The sequence below is a fragment of the Parasteatoda tepidariorum genome, chromosome 5 (assembly GCF_043381705.1).
Source record: "Parasteatoda tepidariorum isolate YZ-2023 chromosome 5, CAS_Ptep_4.0, whole genome shotgun sequence".
Lineage (NCBI taxonomy): Eukaryota > Metazoa > Arthropoda > Arachnida > Araneae > Theridiidae > Parasteatoda > Parasteatoda tepidariorum.
In genome coordinates, this window is record NC_092208.1 from 88,314,773 (window position 1) to 88,335,145 (window position 20,373).

Here is a 20,373-nt window from a genome sequence, read left to right on the forward strand (position 1 = left end):
TCCTGTGTTCTTTTCACGTTTATACGAATTATTTTACTATTACAGATATTTCTTTCTTTTTTTTTACAACACATGTATAGTTTGTCTGAGCTAAGAACGCCTCCAACCACAAAGTCTGGGGCCGCCTGGTGCTATGGAAACAAGAATGGCGCATTTTAAGGAGGGTGGCTGCACTCTAGGACTAACACCATAGACTGAAGAGATTCCCTTTCTCTCGCCAAGAAGACTCGAAACCACTCCAAAACAGGGACCCCGCACCCCTACTTGAAATAGTCATAACCTCGTTACCATAGTCACCGCAACAGGTTCAGACGAATGTCTGGAGGAGTTCTTATTTAAGACAAACTATATTACGTTCAAAATCAAAAAAGAGAAAAATTTTAATTTTAATTAAACTTATTTATAAAACTTATTTCCAGTTTCAAATAATTTTTTAAAAAAAAGAATCAACTAAATCATTTTCTATTAAAAAAAATTTATTTTACTCAGTTAAATTTAATCTAAGTAAAAATTTTTCTTTTAAAAAACATTTATTTTTTTCAAGCAATTCTAACAAATGGCTCATTTAAAAAAAAAAAAATTTATTTACAAAATTAACTTTAATTTTAGCTATTTGGTAAATTTGTTGAGGGATTTTTAAATATAATTTTTAGTACCGTTAAAGATTATTGAATAAAACAATATAAGAGACAAATTGTCAGTTGTTATGGTTTAGGATTTCATCAAGGTGACAAAAATCATGTTGAACATTCCGTTCAAAGTGCTTCAGACATTTTCCGTGACTTTTTAAATTCAAAAGAAATAAAAATGGATGGTGTTAAATTGTATTTCTAGACGATTAGGTTTAGGAACATGTCAAATAATTTAAATGAACTGAATTTCGGATCTCTGATTCAGTATCCATTTGCCATAGATACATTTCCCTGTAATTTTGAGGCGAAAATAAAGCAGACACAAATTTATTAAAAAATATATATACTTTAAATAAATAATATGAAATAAAACACATAAAATTAACAATAACAACAAAAAAGACGATACGCAAGAAATCGTTACTTATTTTGATAGACAAATGTACTACAAAGCATGAAAATGGTAATTAAGATGCACAACTCACGGCATGTGTGTCAAGGGAAAATTTTCGCTGCAGCACGCATAGACTTAATGAAAATATGTTCCCTTTAGAAACTTTGCTAATATCTGTAAAACTAATTAATTTTTTAACATGGTAGTAAAATAGAATTTTCAAAGCTTATATAATTTTACTATCAAACGTAATTGTAAGTTTTGATCAATGATCAACATATATTAGTGCACAACTTTTTTCTGTTACAATCAAATTAAAAAGAAAAATATCCTTCTACTCATTAAAAAGAAAAATGTCTTTCTACAAACCAAAAAAAGTCCTATTACAAAATAAACCATTACAAACTGACTAAAACAAAATATGGCGTTAACTGATAAGCACCTACAATATGTAATTGTGTTAGCATATTCAAAAGTTAATCCTAGTATACACTGATGTAGACAATTAAAGGAAGTTTTTTTTTCTCTAAAAAAAGAGCAAAATAAGCAACGCCCATTCGTAAATAAGGTTTCAGATGATTGCTAAGCTCTTCGCAGAAAATATTATACTTATTAGTTCAGAAATTTTAAGTGAATTTAATCTTTTTTAAACATCGAGTTCTTAAATTAGGAGCGCACAACTTCTTGCTTTGGAGCCTCAATAATCAATGCAGGGTTCTTTGTTTTAAAACAAAATGTAAAATTGGAAGAAAAAAAACTATTTGAGTTACATTAAAAATTTTATAACTGTCTAGCAAACCAATATCAACTAAAGTAAACTGGTGCTGCTGTCAGTTCCAAAAATGCTAGCAGAAGCTGATTAAGTAATACCGATGGAGACAGTAAAACGGAACCACAACCAAAGCTAGCATCTATGGAAGGCATTGAAGTCTTTGTTGTTATATTGACGTCTGCCTGTGTAGGCAGAGGGGGTGCGATTGTTCTTGTTTTCCAGGGGCGCCATCTATGGCCAAGAATTCGACTTCTACCACACCAAAAGTCACACCCATTCATACATCCACAGATCGTAATTTTGACCTGAATCAGAGAACGATCGATCTCCAATCCAGTACCCCCAGAGGTATTGATTTGATATGGGAACATTGAGGACTTTTGCGACTCGACAGATTTAACGTGCATCAGTCACTTTACTCTCGGATATGAGTCCAGTGCCCTATCGACCAGGCTATCCCGGCCTTATCGAAGTCTTTAAAACACTGAAGAGCTTTCTGTAATTGTGCTAACTTCTCGAAATTTAACAGCAATTTATAACAAAGGTCCAAATTTTATTGTTCTATTGAGAAGAAACGAGTGTGTTCAAACGGAAGTTTCAAACCATTTTAATTAAATAAATAAGTTTATTCATCTTTTGCATTCTAAATTTTTATTACATTAAATACATAATTTTTTCAATTATGTTTTACTTATACTTAATGTAAAGTTGTTAATTTTCCATTACTTTTAATACACTTCCAAGGCATTTTTTGATATTTTAAACTAACCCGCATTCATAGTTTTCTCGTATCTATCGATCTCTATAAATGTTTTCTTGTAAAGTGATTAATCCATAGTATTAAAATCGAAAAAGATAAAATAAGTTTTAACAAATCATATTCAAAACAAATTTAGTTCAAGGATTTATTTAAAATGTAAGTAATTTAATGCAGTAAAATAGTTCGCAAAATAAATAATAAAAGTGCAGTAAAATAAATAATAAACTTACTTAGAAAAGTATGTAAGTTGAAAACCAGTTATAATTTAAATTTATTAAATAACACAAAATGTGCGAAATTTCTATTGTTTTGTAATTCGAAAGTGTGATGTACAAATAACTGCATACTTTTTACTTTTAAGTGACATTAATTACCTTAAAGAATATGTTCAATCGATATGTGTTCAAAAGAATTTTTCAGTGGCCTCACTTTAAATAGTTTTGTGGTACCTTGGGATTATCCCGTCGCTCCAATAAACGCAAATTATACTGTGAAATCATTGACTACGCGAATTAATTTTCTTTAGCGTGTTGAAATATACCATTTTTTTTTTCCTCAACTGCAAAATGATTCAAATTTGGGATTTGCTTAGCACCGAAGACAGAGCTAGGCAATTGTTTGGGGGATATTTCCGAATCGTGATCTGTAGCAGAATTATCGCCAAGTCTAGGCAACTTCTGGGCAGCGTGAGCGAGACACTAAGAAATACATCACAGAAAGGGACCAGCTCGAAAGGTATAACTTGTAGCCACCGCCGAGCAAACATCTACATGGGCTTTTATTTATTTATCTTTTCAATTGCAAGTTTAAAATTTATTTGGCACCTTGGCTATTGTAGTTGGCACGACAGATCAGGATACGGAAATATCCCCCAAGAATAATTCAATATGTAATTATAAAAAAAAAACAGAGGTTTTTACTTTGTTTTGATTCTTTTTATTACACTTCCTTATGATGTATTTTTACACTTAAATTTTTTGTTATTAATTTTTTATTATTATTTGATAAATTTAATGTGTTTGAAATGTTTATTTTGGAAATTGCTTTTCATAACGATGGCGCCAAGGGTTTGTGCATTTTTACGAGGATTGACAGGATAATCCCAAAGTACCAGTTTTTATTCTCAAATGTCATCTACTAAAGCAACATCATTATGCACAGATAAAATATATTTTTATTGTTTTGTTTTTTATAATGATCATTCTTTTACCACAGTATCGTATCTCACACAGACAGATCAGAATGTAAACTTGTAGTTTTAACTTTTAGAAATAAACTATGAATGACATATGACAGGGAGAAGAAACACTAAAAGATAACAAGAAATAATTTTTACATTCAAAAAGTTTAAAAAATATCAACTTTGATTTATTTAGTAGCCATTTTTTTTTCAAAGTTAATAAGCATTTTCCATATTATGTCCCAATCAATTTTGTTTTTAATAAGATAATGGCACAGTTATTCAGAAAGAAAAATTTTTCTTTTTTAAATTTTTCCAATCTAAAAATTATACCTTGACGTACTTTCGGAGTTTCCAAACACTTTTCTTTCCCTTTATCTAATAACAAATATTTATCTATCAACAGACATACATATATAAAAAGAAAAATAATTGCAGCAATTTTTTTAAAATCAAAACAAATTCTCAACAGCCATACAATATGGGACAAACTAAAAACAACACAAACACAGTTAAAAACAGAGCTAGATAAGCATAAAAACAAGAATTCTTTGAAAAACAAGGTGAATGTTTCAAATAAGAAATAAAATTATGAGAATTTTTATTTTGTATACAAAAATTTACAATAAAATATCGCAGGGTTCCCACTTAATTTCAGAAAAAAAATTCCTGACTTTACCAGGTATATCAGGTAAATTTCAATGAAAATCCATGCCATACTTTATCTATACCATAAAATTTTTCATCCATTTGTTTGTTTGTTTTTTGTTCGTAATGTCAAGCATTAGATATTATGAGCAAAAACATAAAATAGTAAGTGAATGGAGACATGAAAAAGTTTCATTAGATGTCAGAATTGTAATAAATGTTAGAATTATTTAACTCGAATCTCAATAACTTATTACTGTTACTGACAATTCTAAGGCAGATTATTTTACAGATAAAGGAATTTTCCAGACTTCACGTAACCAATGGAGGCTTTCCCTGATTATTCCCTACTTTTTAGAGTTAAAATAAAATTCCCTGACAATTCCAGGTTTTCCCTGACCCATGGGTGCACTAATATTGTTATGCATACTTTATTTTATACATTAAATTAGTAGTTCCCAAAGTGTGGCGCACATTTCCTTAACAGTTTTAGTACGTAGCAAAGAATACCATGCCTTACAATTAATATTAAATGTACAATAATCATCGACAATGTTAATATTACGATCATTATTAACAACGATACACATAGAATACAACTATTTCCCGAGTATTACTGATACTTTATGCTAGGATGTTGAAGATTGGAAAATTCATTAAAAACAAAAAGTCTAAAAACCTTCAAAGATGTATTCAAAGATGTATTCAAAAGGAAAAATAAAAGTCTTTATAAGTTTCTGAAAAAATGTTTTACTTTAGCTCTTTTTATAAAAAAAATTTCACATATCACAAATTGTATTTATAAATGTAACAAAAAACAAGGTAATAATAAAAAAAAATATATAATTTAAAAATAAAATAAAATATTAGTAAATAGGAATTTTTCAATTTTTAGTTATAATGTTCAAGAACATTAAAATTGCCATGATTTTCAAATGATTTTCAATTTTCGTCAAATTGAAATATTGTTATTGTCCAAAAATAAATTCTTTAGCTCTTGAAAAACTCTGTTCAACATCAACACTTATTATTGAAAGATATTTAAAATAACAAGGATTCAATCAAAATGTATACCAATTTATGAATAAAAAACTTAATTTACAAATAATTACCTTAAAAATATCATTCAAAATTCAAATAATTTTTAAAAAAGGGGGGGAACATAAAAAAATGATGAAAAAATCATAAATTATGATGAACTGTAAAGGAAGAAATAAACAAAAATGCATTTATCATCAGCATTTTAGCCTTGCTGATAATCATTAACGAAGAAAAAATTTCGCTAGTACTAGCAATAATGATAATTAACGACTGTGGCAATGTCTCAAATACAAAATTACCATGTTGATGAATTTATATTTAAGTAGCAAAAATATTGAATGATATAAAAATAATATGAAACAGTTAAGTTGCGAAAATTCCGTGATAAAACTTTATGAATTGATAAATGAAGAAAAAATTTATGAATTGGTGATCTTTCAAAAAATGCACTTCACTCTCTTTTTTAATACAACCATGGAGTAACTAAATATTCCTTTTCAAATGGCTCAAAACTTTGGGAACCACTGTATAAAACCACTCAATTTTTAAGAAAAGAAAATTGTATTAAAATGGGTTTAAACAAAAATTTGATAGGGTGTACTTAGTAACAAGTGTTTCCTAACAGATAACAAATTAGTAATTTTTCTTTCAGCAATTTATATATACAAGGTGTAAAGTTAATTATTTATTGACAGAATGGTTTTAGAACCAATTTAATCCATTCTAATTACAGGAATTAAGCAAATAAAATCACCTTCAATTGTGTATTTTAATCAACTTTAGGAGCACCATGCGGAAACTTATATTTGCGATGTTATGAATAAAATTTTTAGAAAAAGTATTTATTACATGTTTTTAAAATGCAATTTATCTTTCAAAAGATTTTAAAATCCATCCTTAAAAAAGGAGCTTAAATAACACTTAGAAAAATGGAATTAAAACACAAAAAGAGAATAAAATTTACTGTTATGGGTAAAGAAAAGCATGGAAGTTAAGGTTCCACAATTTTTAGTCCAATGGCACGATAATGGCAATGTAGTCAGTATTGCGCAACAGCTGCCTTTACTTCAAAGACAAGGTCTTCTAATTATTTATCAATCTGGAACTGGGTAGGCCTCGAGTCACCACAAGGGATTAAACCCTAGTCCCTTATAAAGACATCTTTAACGATCTCCCATAGCAGATCTGGCTCCACACATATTGCCACAAAGATTGCTTTAGGTTTACAACAAACAAAAAATACAAAACTTTATTTATTTAGAGAGCAATACTTTCTAATGTACATATTTTAAAAGAGAAAAAAATATCTTGTTCAACCTTTGAATCTCATAATAAGATAAAAAAATACTTTTAGAAAAATATTATATAAAAATATTAAAAAAAAAATTAATAAAACCTTTTTACAATCAATTCTCAATTGGCAGGAATAATTTAAAAAAAAAAAAAACATCTGCACCATAATATAGATATTAGAACATAACATAATACAATAAAATTGTACATTGAATGATATAACTGTATATGTTGTATGATCACATTTTTGAAAGTTAAGACAAAAGTGAGATGTAATTAATAAAAGCCTAATAGTAGTAAATTTTCCAGAATTTATCTTGAAATTAAAGAAGTTGTTACAACATTTATCTTACAATTAAAGATACTTAACTACACATATTGCTGACCATATAAGATCAAATAATGTAAACTAAAATAAATTTTAAGAGGAGATATCAACTTTATTTTCTCAAAGCAACTTTAAAGTAAATTTACCAGGTTGCTTCACTAACTGCCATAGAATGGCTTACCTTTAAAGAGCAAGTCCTGCAATAAAAACAAATTTCTTCACTTGCATCAAATGAGGTGTCAATACAAATTTAAATTTAACTTGTCATTGCATTGGATTTAAGGCTTTCTAATGTCAATTTTTAGACCCATCACAAGGAATTAGAATAAAGTTAAGAGACTTATCAAAGCTGGAGAAAAGACGCAGACTCAATCTTTTTTATCCCACCCCTCTATCTATATTATTTGGCTTGGTAAGTTTTATCTTCTCAAGTTACAACCATAGGCTTTTTGTTACACCCTATTTAACCCCCCTATTACACCCAACATTAATTTTCCTGCATGTATGTATTTTATACATGTGTGTATTGTACATAAATGTATTTTCATACAGATATATATAATGAACAAATGAAGTACAATTTTTAAATTTTTTACCCTTCAGATTTGTAGACTCTTCTGAACAGATATTAGAATATTTTTAAACTATCAGCATAAGAATCTTTCCTTCAGTTCTCAAATATTATAATATACCACAAAATAGTTTCAATACACTAACAAATATTTACAATCCATACATATTGTTTCATTGGTACCTTTTAGAGAACGAAGACTAGTTTTTATTTTCTCAAAATCATTTGAATGCCAAATACAATTCATTTGATTTGAGGCTTCCGATTTAAAATTTTATGCAGGGTGTTCAAAAACTCATGGAAGAAATAATTGTTCCGTAAAATTAGGGTTGAGAAAAAATTGGAATTTTTTTTTATTTGATTCATAAAATACACTGTACAAAGTTATGTGTGTGGATTAGCATATCAGGAAAGTGGCCTCTCTGATTTTAATGACACACATGTACTCTTTTGTGTAAATTTTTAACAGCCATTTTGCAAAAATGTTGCCAAGTTTTGTTGTAACACTGCTCAATGTTCATCTTCAAGGTGGTTGTTGGCTTGTTCTCATATATTTTATACTACTTAACTTAAAAGCAACGTTTTATAGCACAAAATCCATATCTTGCCTGAATTCTGGGACACCCTTTTTATGATCAATCTAAATAATAATATTATAAATAAAAATGTTTCTTTTTACATCATTCAGTAATGCAATTCTTTCTTGTCTAGATGTATTTTTCAAAACATCTGCACTAGTTCAAAGGCACTCAATTTAACTTTTTAGTTGGAATTGAAGCTTCAAAGGAGGATTCTAAAAAAGAAAGAAAATTATTATATAATTCAAAGAGTCAACGTTATCACCAATCACAAATAATAAAGTTATTTTACCTCGTGTCCTTAAAATTACGATTTATTTGAAAAATAAGGAGGAGACGAAAATGCATGGTTACAAAATATCTTATTAGTTCCAAACTTTTTCAACAGATGGCACTGTTGAATGAGAAAAGCAGTAAAAGAATATTTTCATTTAAAATGACCACCATTTGCATCAACAAAGTGTCAGAGTCTGAAGACAAAATGAAAAGGCATCCATGCAAACATTACAGTTAGATTAGTCTGACATGTAGAAGAAAGCATTATCTTTTCAAAACAAATTGATATTTGTAGACATACTTTGCAACTAATTTTGAAATTTAATAAGAACATATCAATGATTTCTAAAGTCACATGCAGCAGACTGTGCATTTTTATCTCTATTAGGGTTTTTTTCGATTGATTTTTAAAATCATCGTAATTTTGGGGATAGCCCATATAAGTATAATGAGGTGAACTATAAGCAATGCCATGTAAGTATAATATCGCAGTTGTCTCCATAAAGTCATTAAAATTTGATATACAATTACTTAGTCAAGTCTGTCAAGTTTACTCCCTAAAAAAGATCGGTCGACTAATTTTACTACAAGTTTACCCTTTTTATATTATCATCAAAAATATTTAAGCCTGCAATTTAAGCAAATTAAAATTCGGAGTAAGCTCATAAATTTAATATACAATTTTAGCTCTAATAAAAAAGAAAGTTACTCTGATAACTTTTCACTCTCACTTTTACTTAAGATTTAAATTAAGATTTTTATGTGTCTGATACTTAAGGTATCAGGCTTTTGAAACTGATAAACAGTTGCATAAATATCTACTTATAACTGATATCAAAAAAATTAGTACTTACCCATCTCTAATAAACATTAAAAAAATTACCCCCTTTTACTGCTTAAAAATAATTGGGAATTGTATTTTTTTTTTTTTTATAAAATAGAAAAGGAAAAATATTTATATTTTTACAATGCTATTTCTGTAATTAATTCTTTTTTTCTTCAGAATTCTGAGAATCCAAAACAGATAAAATACTTACTTCATTATTGTGAGACAACCAAACCCTTTTTAAACAATGACTATCTGGAAGAGGTTCACCATCACACAGTGCTATGAGCTAATAAAAAAAAGATTTAAAAAAACTTATCAAATACAATATTTTTCAACTACAAACATAAAGTGAGTATGCATAAATATATAATAAAAGAAAAATGTATTAATATATTATGTATTAATTTATTATGCACATTATAAATCTATCCCATAAATAGAGCTTATATCTAATGCATAATCAATTAAAACTTTTCCCACGAAGAAAGTAAAAATACTAAATCTAATTATCTAAGAAAATGTGATGATGTGTTTTAAGTAGATAGGGAGATTGATAAGTCCCATATTACTAAGACCTATTCATTTTTAACCCCTTGCCTACTGCAGGCGTATATAACAGGTGGGCTGAAAAGTTCGTATGCTAACATAGAAAAAAAAAAAATTTGATAAAATTTCATTTTATTATTCAATATAGTTTCCTTCAAGAGTGATACAACAATTATAGCGGTCATATAATTTTTCGATACCATTTTTATAGTACGATTTGTCTTTAGCTTCAAAATAGGGCTTAGTTTCAGTGACTACTTCTTCATTGGCGCTAAATTTCTTTCCAGCGAGCATTCTCTTGAGGTCTGAGAACAGGAAAACCAGCTGGGGACCAGATCTGGAGAATACCGTGGATGCGGAAGCAATTCGAAGACAAATTTATATAATTTTGCCATCATTTTCATTGACTTGTGACATGATGCATTGTCTTGATGAAACAGTAATAGTCGATGGTTATGGTTGTTCCTTTTTCAAAATAGTCAATGAATATTAAACCATGAGCATTCCAAAATACTGATGTCATAACTTTGCCTGCTGACTTTTGCATTTTTCCAAGCTTTGAAGTTGGTTCTTCTCGTGCAGTTCACTCGCTGCCGGTCGATTGGACTCCAGTGTGAAATTTTGGAGCCATGTTTCACTCATTGTCATATATCGACACATAAATTCTGATTTATTACGATTAAACAGCTTCAAACACAGCTCAGAATCATCAATTCCTTGCTGTTTTTGGTCAATTGTGAGCTCGTGCGGCACCCACATTGCCTAGAACTTTCTCATACCCAAATATTCATTCACGATATGTCTAACACTTTCCTTTGATATCTTTAGAGTCTCAGATATTTTGATCAACTGCACTTTATGGTAATCTAAAATTATTTTGCGAACTTATTTGATATTTTCGTCGCTAACAGCCTCTTCAAGGCGTCCACGGTGCGCATCTTCATCGGTGTCTTGGCAGGCAAGGAGTTTAATATATTGTCAAGGAAGATATAAAAATCCCTCTTTCCAAGGTCAAATTGCCTCTTCTATATCAATTTGCAATGCTCTCATTTTCAAAAATGTTATGTTCTCATTCAAATGTAATGTTCATTCAAAATGTAATGTTCTCATTCAAATGTAATTTTTATTCAAAATGTAATGTTCTCATTTTTGGCTCTCTTCAGCTCTTACCCAAACAGAATTCAATTTTTCGATTTGTTCCTATATCAGTTTCAATAACCATCAGCTACACTTCCAATTTACCATGTTAATGCTTTCAAAGCATTACATATTATAATGATGAAAGCTTTGCTGCTTCCTTCATTAGGCGTATCATTGATAGTGGTATATATGAATGTTCATTTAGGCCAATATTGAATGAATAAAACAATAACAGTTGAGTTTCCAGGAAATAATGTGCAAATCATTGAATGTAAATTTAGATTTTATTAAGTATAATTTGAATCAGATAGTGGCCACATCAAAATAAGAAAACCCTTAAAGGGATGAAATAATAATACTCTCTATTGAGAGATCATAAAGCCAGAACAACATTTCTGACCGTTAGAAAATTGAGACTTGGGAGGCCCCCAAAAAGGGGTCCCAGTCTCCACAAATTTGAAATTAAAAGTGAATATATTTATTCATAACGGACAGAGAAAGTATGGGTAGGAGATCCATAATTAGCGGCGATTTATCACCGTATATCATAGCCAAAAACAAAGTCAACTAGCATATCCACATGGGTTAAAAAGAAAACCTTGGCGATCATGAGTCGCCAACAAATTTATGTGNACATGGGTTAAAAAGAACACCTTGGCGATCACGAGTCGCCAACAAATTTATGTGAATTATTATAACCATGCAACCGAAACATTTAGCCGTTGGAAAATTAGAATGAAAAGTTATAAATAGATTTTTGTTTTCGATTAGAGGCGACAGTGAATTTATATGTCTGCATAATAATGAAATAAAAAGAAAGTATCCGTTACATTGATCTGGAAGAGAAGAAATAAATATTTTATGTTCGTTTAAAAAGATTAAGTTTTTGATTTATTTTAAAAGTAATTCTATTAATAAAAATAAGCTTAAGTAATGAAGGATATTTTAAAAAGATAGAAAATAAATATGTGTATGCCAATTCTGGCATCACACACACATATATATATATATATATATATATAATCAATTCTTTTATTACTCCGCAAAATGTTCAATATTTAATTTAAATACCTAATTTTCAAACCTGATGATATGATCTTAATTTTGTGACATGAGTTCGGGAATGAGAAGCGCTCTGAATAGCTTAAACTCTTGAATGAGGAATTTTTTAAAAATCCCATGAGCAATTTGAGAAACCATTTTGAAACAATCTATTTTGAAAAAAAAATTTAATGATCAATCATTTAAAAAAATTTTAAATAATCTATTTTGAATGAACAATTGTTTGATTGAATTCCTGCTTGTTTAAATAGAACACCAAATCTTTTTTGGTTATTAACATTTGCCTTTCTTTAATTGATTTTTTGAATCACCTGTTACTTTTGGAATACTCAGTAATATTGGTTGTTAGTTATGTTTTTTTAAAATATTATTTTTTTAATAGCAGTAATTAAAGAATTAAGAAAAGTCATTTTTGTTTGAAAGATGTGATCAAATTTTTTTATTTAATTTTTTTAATTGAAATTGCACCAACAGAACACCTAAAAAAAATTTATAATAATCATTTTAACAATAAACAGATGATTAGATAGATTTTTAATTTTATCTTTAAAAAATATTTTTCATTGCTTACAGTAATAATAAATTTTTTAAAAAAATCGTACTTCTTTGTTTGAAAGATGAGGCCAAATTTTTTTAATTAATTTTTTCAAATGGAACACTTGGGCACGAACAGAGCACCTAACAAACTTTCTCAGTGGATATTTTAACTCCTGGTCATACAAGTCATTCCTACAAAAAGAAAAAAAAGTTTTTTAAACTAAAGGCACAAAAAAAAGTCATAAAATTAAGGGTAAAATTTAATTACTCATCATAGGGCTCTAAACAAATGTGAATAAGTTCATCATTCATAAAATAGTGCTGGGTAGATAAATAAACATCTTCTGATTCTTCCAAATTATTTTCAACGGAACCTGGAGAAATAAAAATTTTAACATATGAAAAAAGCACATAATTTCTATTTAAGAAAAAATAGCTAAATCATTTTCAACTTCCACAAAACTAAAATATAATATAAAATATTCATCAATGCATAATAAAAAAAATTTCATAAAATATAACCTTAGGAGAGATAAAAATCTAATAAGTCTTGTCAATCATGTTTCTGAATGTTACAATTTCTGCAAGAAAAATTTTTTAATGATATTGAATTTATATTAAAAAGAAACAATGAGTAATTTTTCTTCGCTATTCTGGAGTAACGGATAATGAATCACCTCTTCATTCTATTCTAGGGAAGAAGCTACTGCTACTATGGGTGACCTAAATTTTATTCATTCCAACATATTTCACATGTTGCTACTCTAAGATTGATATTGGACAAGAATAGACTCAGCAGTCTTTTAGTATATTTAGAAATCATGTTTGTGAAATCGTGTTTATGAAAATCATGTTTGCAGACGTTAAATGCATATAATTCCGCTAAAAAAATCAAAAAGTTCGAATTTTTGTTAAAATTTTTTTTCAAAAATTGGCTTTTACAGATGTAACATATTGCGATCCATTTGTATTACAAGACTGCAAGTATTCTTAACACTCAGTTTTTAATTTTTTTAAGACTAATGAAAACCACTAAACATAGTTAGCATAAATGGTACGAGGAGTAATTTTAACAAATATTATTAGAGCAGTTTGATGTTTTTCAACAGAGTTATAGGCATTTTAAAGCTGCAAAAATGACATTCATAAATCATGGAAAGTTAAATATCCATGATGATGTTTTGTTATACAAACTTGTTTAGTAAATTATCTCATACTTGGCTGGCACTTAGAATGAAATACTATATAAAAGTTTTGAATATTTCTGAAAAGGAGTTTAAAAAATTCCATCTAAATATAATAATTACTTTTGAAAAGATTTTCCAGAGCGTTGACAGTTAAAAAAAAGCTAGAAAAAATTAAACCAAAAGGACATTTTTCTTAAATAGTGTACACAAAGATATGCACATTTATGCTTTAAAGAAGGCGAAATATTTATCATGTGACACAAAAGAAATAGAGAAGTGAAGAAACAAAAATATGATCTTACCCCCATAAGGATTTTTTAATCCCCTTGTCATCTCAAAATCTCGACGTCTCTTCATTTCATCTGTAAATAAAATTCTTATTTATTCAAATTCATTTATTTTTATTTGAAAGAAAACATTTAAATGGTTTAAAAAAATTTACATCAAGAATGCATCTGAAAAATTATTTATTTGAATAATTGCTGAACCAAAAAATCTAAATTATAAGCATTAAATAATTAATAAAGTTAAACTACATAAAAAAATAATAAGTAATAGTACAGAAAACTTTTATCAGGTATCTAAAAAAACAAGAAAAATTTTGCTGTTCCCCCCCCCCCTATTTTGAATTAAAAAGATAGAAGCAAAATGTCGAAATCCCAGTCATCCTTGAAGTTGAGTAAAAGGAAATGTGTGAGGTCCTTGATTTACAAGAGGAATTGCGTTACACATGCATATCAATAAACAGAGGATGGAAGGGTAATAAAAAAATATATATCTACACTTCACTATGCAAATATAATAAAGTTAAAAAAAAGTGAAGCGAAAATGCAAATTTTTAATTGGAATATGAAAATAGCTAATATACGAGTATTTGTAATCAATAGTTAAATCGAAGTATAGTTAACTGTACAGTACAAAAACTTTTTTTACGGTTTTCAGAAAACAGGGAAAGCTAGCTACTCAAGTCATTTTTTAACTAGAACAACTGAGTTATCCTTAAAGCTGTGAAGGAAAGGTGAAGACGATTCATTTCTCTTATTTTTATCCTATCAAGCATAAAGGAGCAACAGGCTTAAATAAAATAAAATGAAAATAAAATCTCAAAAAAACTTTTTGGAAGCAAATAATTGATTCCTGTTTCTCTAGTTTCAACTCATTCGCCATCAACTAATTCTGACAAAAAAAATTCGAAAAAAAAAACTGAATTGGCACTGAATTTCGAATAAAACATTGTATTGTATAAAATATTTAAATTGTTTTTTAGAAGAAGTTTAACTCTGGAGTGGAATAGACGTGTTCAAACGAAATTACAATTAAACAAAACGTTCCAAGAGCTCATGTTTAAGATCTCGTGACATCACCTAAAACGGATAACTTATGTAATGGCATGTTTGCAAACTGAATGCCGAAATACAGCGCTCTCTGCTCCACAGAAAAATTAACAGTCAAATTCAGTTATTTCATAATATTACACATTTTGATAAATTTTTATGGTAATGAATAAGTGCCCTTTTAAAACTTATAGTGCCTTTTTCAGAGAGGCAACACCCGTTTTTTTCCTAGGGAGAACTCTGTTTTTAGTACAGCCAAACTTGTTTATTACAAGTGTTGATTTAAAGAGAACATTTTGCAAAGTTTTAATTTTGAAACTCAGTTATTCTGAATTCTCAAATTCAACATAGAAATTTAATGTCATTATCTTTAAGAGGATTTTTAAACGCCCATTAAGAGGATTTTTAAACGCCCCAAAATTAAACTAAATAAACCATACATACAAAAAATGTCCGAATAAGTCTAACCATGAATCACACAACTTAGAAGACATGTGAATCATTAAATAGATTCTATATATTGTTATTCATATCTGTGAACAGGTTTCTCACCAAATGTTTCACAGAATCTAACATTTAAATCACAGGACCACTGCTATATGAAGATTGTCATGTCATGAATCCAGCAAGTCAAAGAGTTATTGAAATTTAATCCCAAAAAACTCAAACCTTATTTCAATCAATGTAAATAAAGTTTAAAAAAATGAGTCATTTTTAAAGACATTCTTGTTGATGTATGTAGAACATGCCTTTTATTTTTGATAGTTTTAGCCAACTCATTTTTATAGGAGAACCCTTATTTTTAATTCTCTTAATCCCTAAGTTCTCATTATAAGCGAGTTTGTATCTTGTTAATATAATAACAGGGTTCCCACTCTTTTAACAAAGCAAAAATTAAGCCCTCTTAAGGACTTTTCTTTAAAAAAATCAAGTACTTTTTTGAAAAATTAAGACTTTAAAATAGTATAATTGTTTATCATCGTATACATATACACTACCAGTGACAGTACCATTTATTTACCTTTCTTAAAAAAAATAATAATAAAGCAATTTTATCATAATGTAAGTACTAATATAATTGTATTAATTGACAGGGCTCACCAAATAAGTACCAGGTAATTTTTGCATACCTTGGTTGCTTTAAAAAAAATAAATAAATAAAAAAAAAACATTTTCAGATTGTTAAAATTTTACATAATCTATTAAACTAATCAGTATTCCATTTGTAATGATTTCATTGAAATTGAATAGTAAAATTAAATGCAGAAATTAAGATTTGCATTTTTTTTCATGTATATTTAAAAAAAAAGAGTAAATAAAGAAATTTCGCAGAAACATTGAAAAAATTATTACAACAAATGTTTATGTTTTGCTACTAGACCAGAAAATGTGTTATATTTACTTTCATGATGAACTTCACACAAAATTATTTCCAGCCAAACCTATTATTAGGAATTAACTTTACATAATGTTACTAAACATTCTGGCGAAAAACATGAACTAATTTTAAAGCAACCAAAAAGTGAATAAAAATTAAAAACGGTATATAGAGTTACAATGTTAACTGAATAAAATGATAATTAAAATCAAGGATCTTTTAGTTAAGTAGATTAAAATTTTTATGTAACAATCTGCTTGTCCTTAAGAAATAAAAATAATAGCGTAACAATCTAAATCTTAAAAAAAAAAAATTATAATAATTAACATTACAACAAAACAAATTGTAAATAGTCTCCAAATATTTAACATTAATATAAAATAATATTTATATTATTTTATATTATTGTGTTAGAAGAAAATCATGCTTTCTTATTTAGTACTCAGGAAAAAAAAATTTAAGTATTTTTGAAAAAAACCTGAGGTTTTCATCCTAACCCAATTAACCCCAGGTTTTTGATGAAAAACCTAGGTGGCCTGGGATTTTTCAAATCCTATTTCCTACAGATCTGTTTAATTTTTAGTACAAACACAAATTTTAATAAATGTTACTGCTTTCCATAAATTTACAATTGCCTATTTCAGATTGAAATACTATACAAATATATTTAATTCTTAAAGATTTTAGGAAATAGTTTTCGTTAGGAATTCCAGTTCAAAAAAATTTTTCTGATACTTCTTTTCTTTGTGTTTTATTTAATTCCTATAAGCAGATGTGTTATCAGTAGAACTGAATTTCTTGAATTCTGTCAATTTTGAAGGTTTGTGTCTTCTACTTACTTCTACTACCTTAAAACTGCCTCCCCCACAAAAAAAAGCACTATCTCTTCGATGTGCAGTATCCCCTTGTCCACACTATTCTTTTCTCTTAAAATGCTTCACTCTCTTCTAGGCCAAAAGGCAGTACCATTCTAGACAAAAGGCAGAACATATTAATGAAACTACATGCTTTCTTCCCCTTGCCTGTAGCTTTTTACATAAATTTTGTCTCTCACACACATTAATATTGTCTCTCTGAAATGCTTTACCCTCAATGCATGCTCTAATTCTAAGTGATAATAGAATAGCATTTTGATTTTGTTTTAAAAAATTAAACTGAAAAATAGTTCCTATCAAATATAATGAAGCTGAAAAATTAAGGACTTTTAAAAACCTTGTATCAAAATTAAGCAGTTTTAAGGACTTTTTATGACCATTGGAACCCTGTATAATTAGTTATTTATTTAAGGTAACAGTCATAAAACTACTAATAAGAAAGTAAGAAACTTACCATCCCAGAGACCAGGTACTACTTTATAAACAATGTCCTGAAGAGTTCTGTCTATCTTCAAGTTAAGTAATGGCTGTGTTTCATGAACTTTGACATTGCACATTGGACAATACTTAGTTGTTTGTAAATACTTCACTATGCAGCTCTTACAAACTAAATAATAAATACACAGTAAGAAATTAATAACAAGAATTTATTAAATTAAAATAATAAGAGATGTTCTAAATTATATGAAATTACAAAAAAATTTTTAATTCACGTACATAAATAATTTAAAAATCCACAATCTCTCAATCAGATAAAATACGTAACATTTTTTTGTGTTGATTTTTCATCAATTTCGCTGTTTTTTATTAATTGTTAAGTGTTTAGAATTTTTGTAAAGTTATCTTTAAAGTTTAGATGGAATTATATACATGTATACATCTAAGATGCGGCAAAAAAAACTTGGGCAAACAGTTTTCAAACTTTTTTAATAAATTAATTTACAAAATATAACAAATAATAAGAAGAATAGAATTTAATTGGTTTCAAAGTGACTGCCTTTCGCAGCAATGCAAAGGCGCAAACTATCTTTAATCTATTCCATTTCCAATTACTTTACGGAGTCAAAACTTTTGTGTATAAGAGTAAACAAACTATTTCACACTGTTGTTTTCCTAGCTCACACAATTTTAAAATCGCAGATCTTTAGACCGACATCAAAAGCTAAACAATGCACAAACAAAAAGATATAAAATAGTTCATAATTACAGTGGCAGACAAAAATAAATGAACACAGATATTAAAAAGAAATTAATTAAATTCCATTCTATGGTGCAACAGCTTTGAGTTTTTTCGCCGTACCCTGCACATATCAGGTCGAGAAAGATTTTATTAATTTTGTTACCAGCAGTTTTTGTTTGTTTTTAAGATTTTATTACCAGCAATGCTGAGCATAATATGAGTATTTGCCTAAAATTGTTTTGATTGCGTTGTGTCATAATTAATGATATACCTAACATTAATCTGAAAAATAAGATTAACATTACATCAACATTTTTATTTTAGCATAACCCAGAGCATTATTAACATATATGTATTAAACATGAATAAATGTTAATGAAGTAAATGCATAGAATTTTTATTCACATAGAAGTAATATTATCAAAATAATTTAGTGCCATAGGCAAGTTCATACCTTTTTACAATAAAATGTGACATGTAAACTTTAATTTTTTTCTTATGCACCATGATTAGGGTAAAAAAAAAATTTATAAAAATAAGCAAGACATGAGGAATAAAAAATCGAGAGCTAACTTTCCTTAATTAACTAGCATTTATCTAATCAAAGTCAATTATATAAATTTGGTTTCATCAAAAATATTTGATTTTTTCCCCTAGACTTTTGGTGTTGTTAATTTGTCCCATCAGGAAACTTAGTAAATTTTGTCACATTTTTAATTTTAAAATGCCCGGCATGTAAAGAGAAAAAATACACAGTTGTATCTTTTATCCTTATGTACATGTAAAGCAAAATAAAAAATAGACATATGTTTACAAAAAATTTTAGAGCCATATGTATGGTTTTTGCTCTCTATAGGTAGGTATAACTATTTATATATTCAGCATTAAATTACATTATAAATTTAGATTATAATGGAAAACTCTTTCTTTAAAGAATTCAAATAAACCAAATAGGAACAAACAGTAAACCAAATAGAAACAAAGGCTTATAAACACATCTTCTTATTTTCGTTCAGGAGATTTGAAAGCATTGAACCATGAGAAACTGAAGGGGAAAAAACTCCATGGAACCAACCCAAAAATAATGCTTAGTCAAAAATAATGCATAGTCATCCTCCAGGACAACCTGTAAATATTTGCTTTTATGTTTCAAAAAGTTTAAAATAACTTTGCCGTTGGTGAAAAAATACGAAATCATCCCCAAAATGGATAAATAATTATAATGAAAAGCGACTAAAAATAAATAACAATAAGAGAAGAGTTGCTTACATGTATGCAGACATTCTGAAATTGTAGTAGCATCAATGAAATATCCAGCACAGAGAATGCATACAATTTGAGGATTAAGGTCCCGTATGCATACTCTGTGCTCCTAAAAAAAGAAATGAAGAATTATGATAATTCATTATAATCAAGCTAACACATTATGTCACTGTCACACCTCAATTCAAATGCATACCAATTCCATATCCTAAATCCAAAATCATTGAAAATAAAAAGTAACAGTAAATACCGGAAATAAATAATCAATCATATTATTTGTTTTCCGGAATATTTTATCACTTTTCGTATATGGATTGAATTTTTTTTAATGTAAAAATTCAGTCCTTAAACAAATTTTAGCTATAAATAAAAATTACATAATCTTCAATAGAAAAAATAAATAAAAGTGAAATACAGAATAGACTAACAATATTTTTTGTATATTTTTCAACTAAATGAACTATTTTTTCCAGGTTTGATATTGGTTTGATGGATTGTATAAATATGAGGTTGTATAAAATTTGACAATTAGATCATTTTCTAAACATTGCAAGCGTAGTCACACTGCT

At 28.0% G+C, this 20,373-nt stretch overlaps 1 protein-coding gene across 1 annotated transcript; it reads right to left on the reverse strand.

Moving 5' to 3' along the window:
* Nucleotides 1-7,942: 7,942 nt before the first annotated feature.
* Nucleotides 7,943-20,333, reverse strand: LOC107445403 (polycomb group RING finger protein 1). Its single transcript, XM_043039673.2, has 8 exons — nt 20,001-20,333; nt 19,811-19,913; nt 17,816-17,968; nt 14,077-14,136; nt 12,856-12,961; nt 12,653-12,779; nt 9,511-9,588; nt 7,943-8,412 (listed from the first exon to the last, which is right to left on the reverse strand). Exons 1-8 carry the CDS (start codon nt 20,007-20,009, stop codon nt 8,374-8,376), a joined length of 675 nt encoding a protein of 224 aa, XP_042895607.1. The 5' UTR covers nt 20,010-20,333; the 3' UTR covers nt 7,943-8,373.
* Nucleotides 20,334-20,373: the final 40 nt, after the last annotated feature.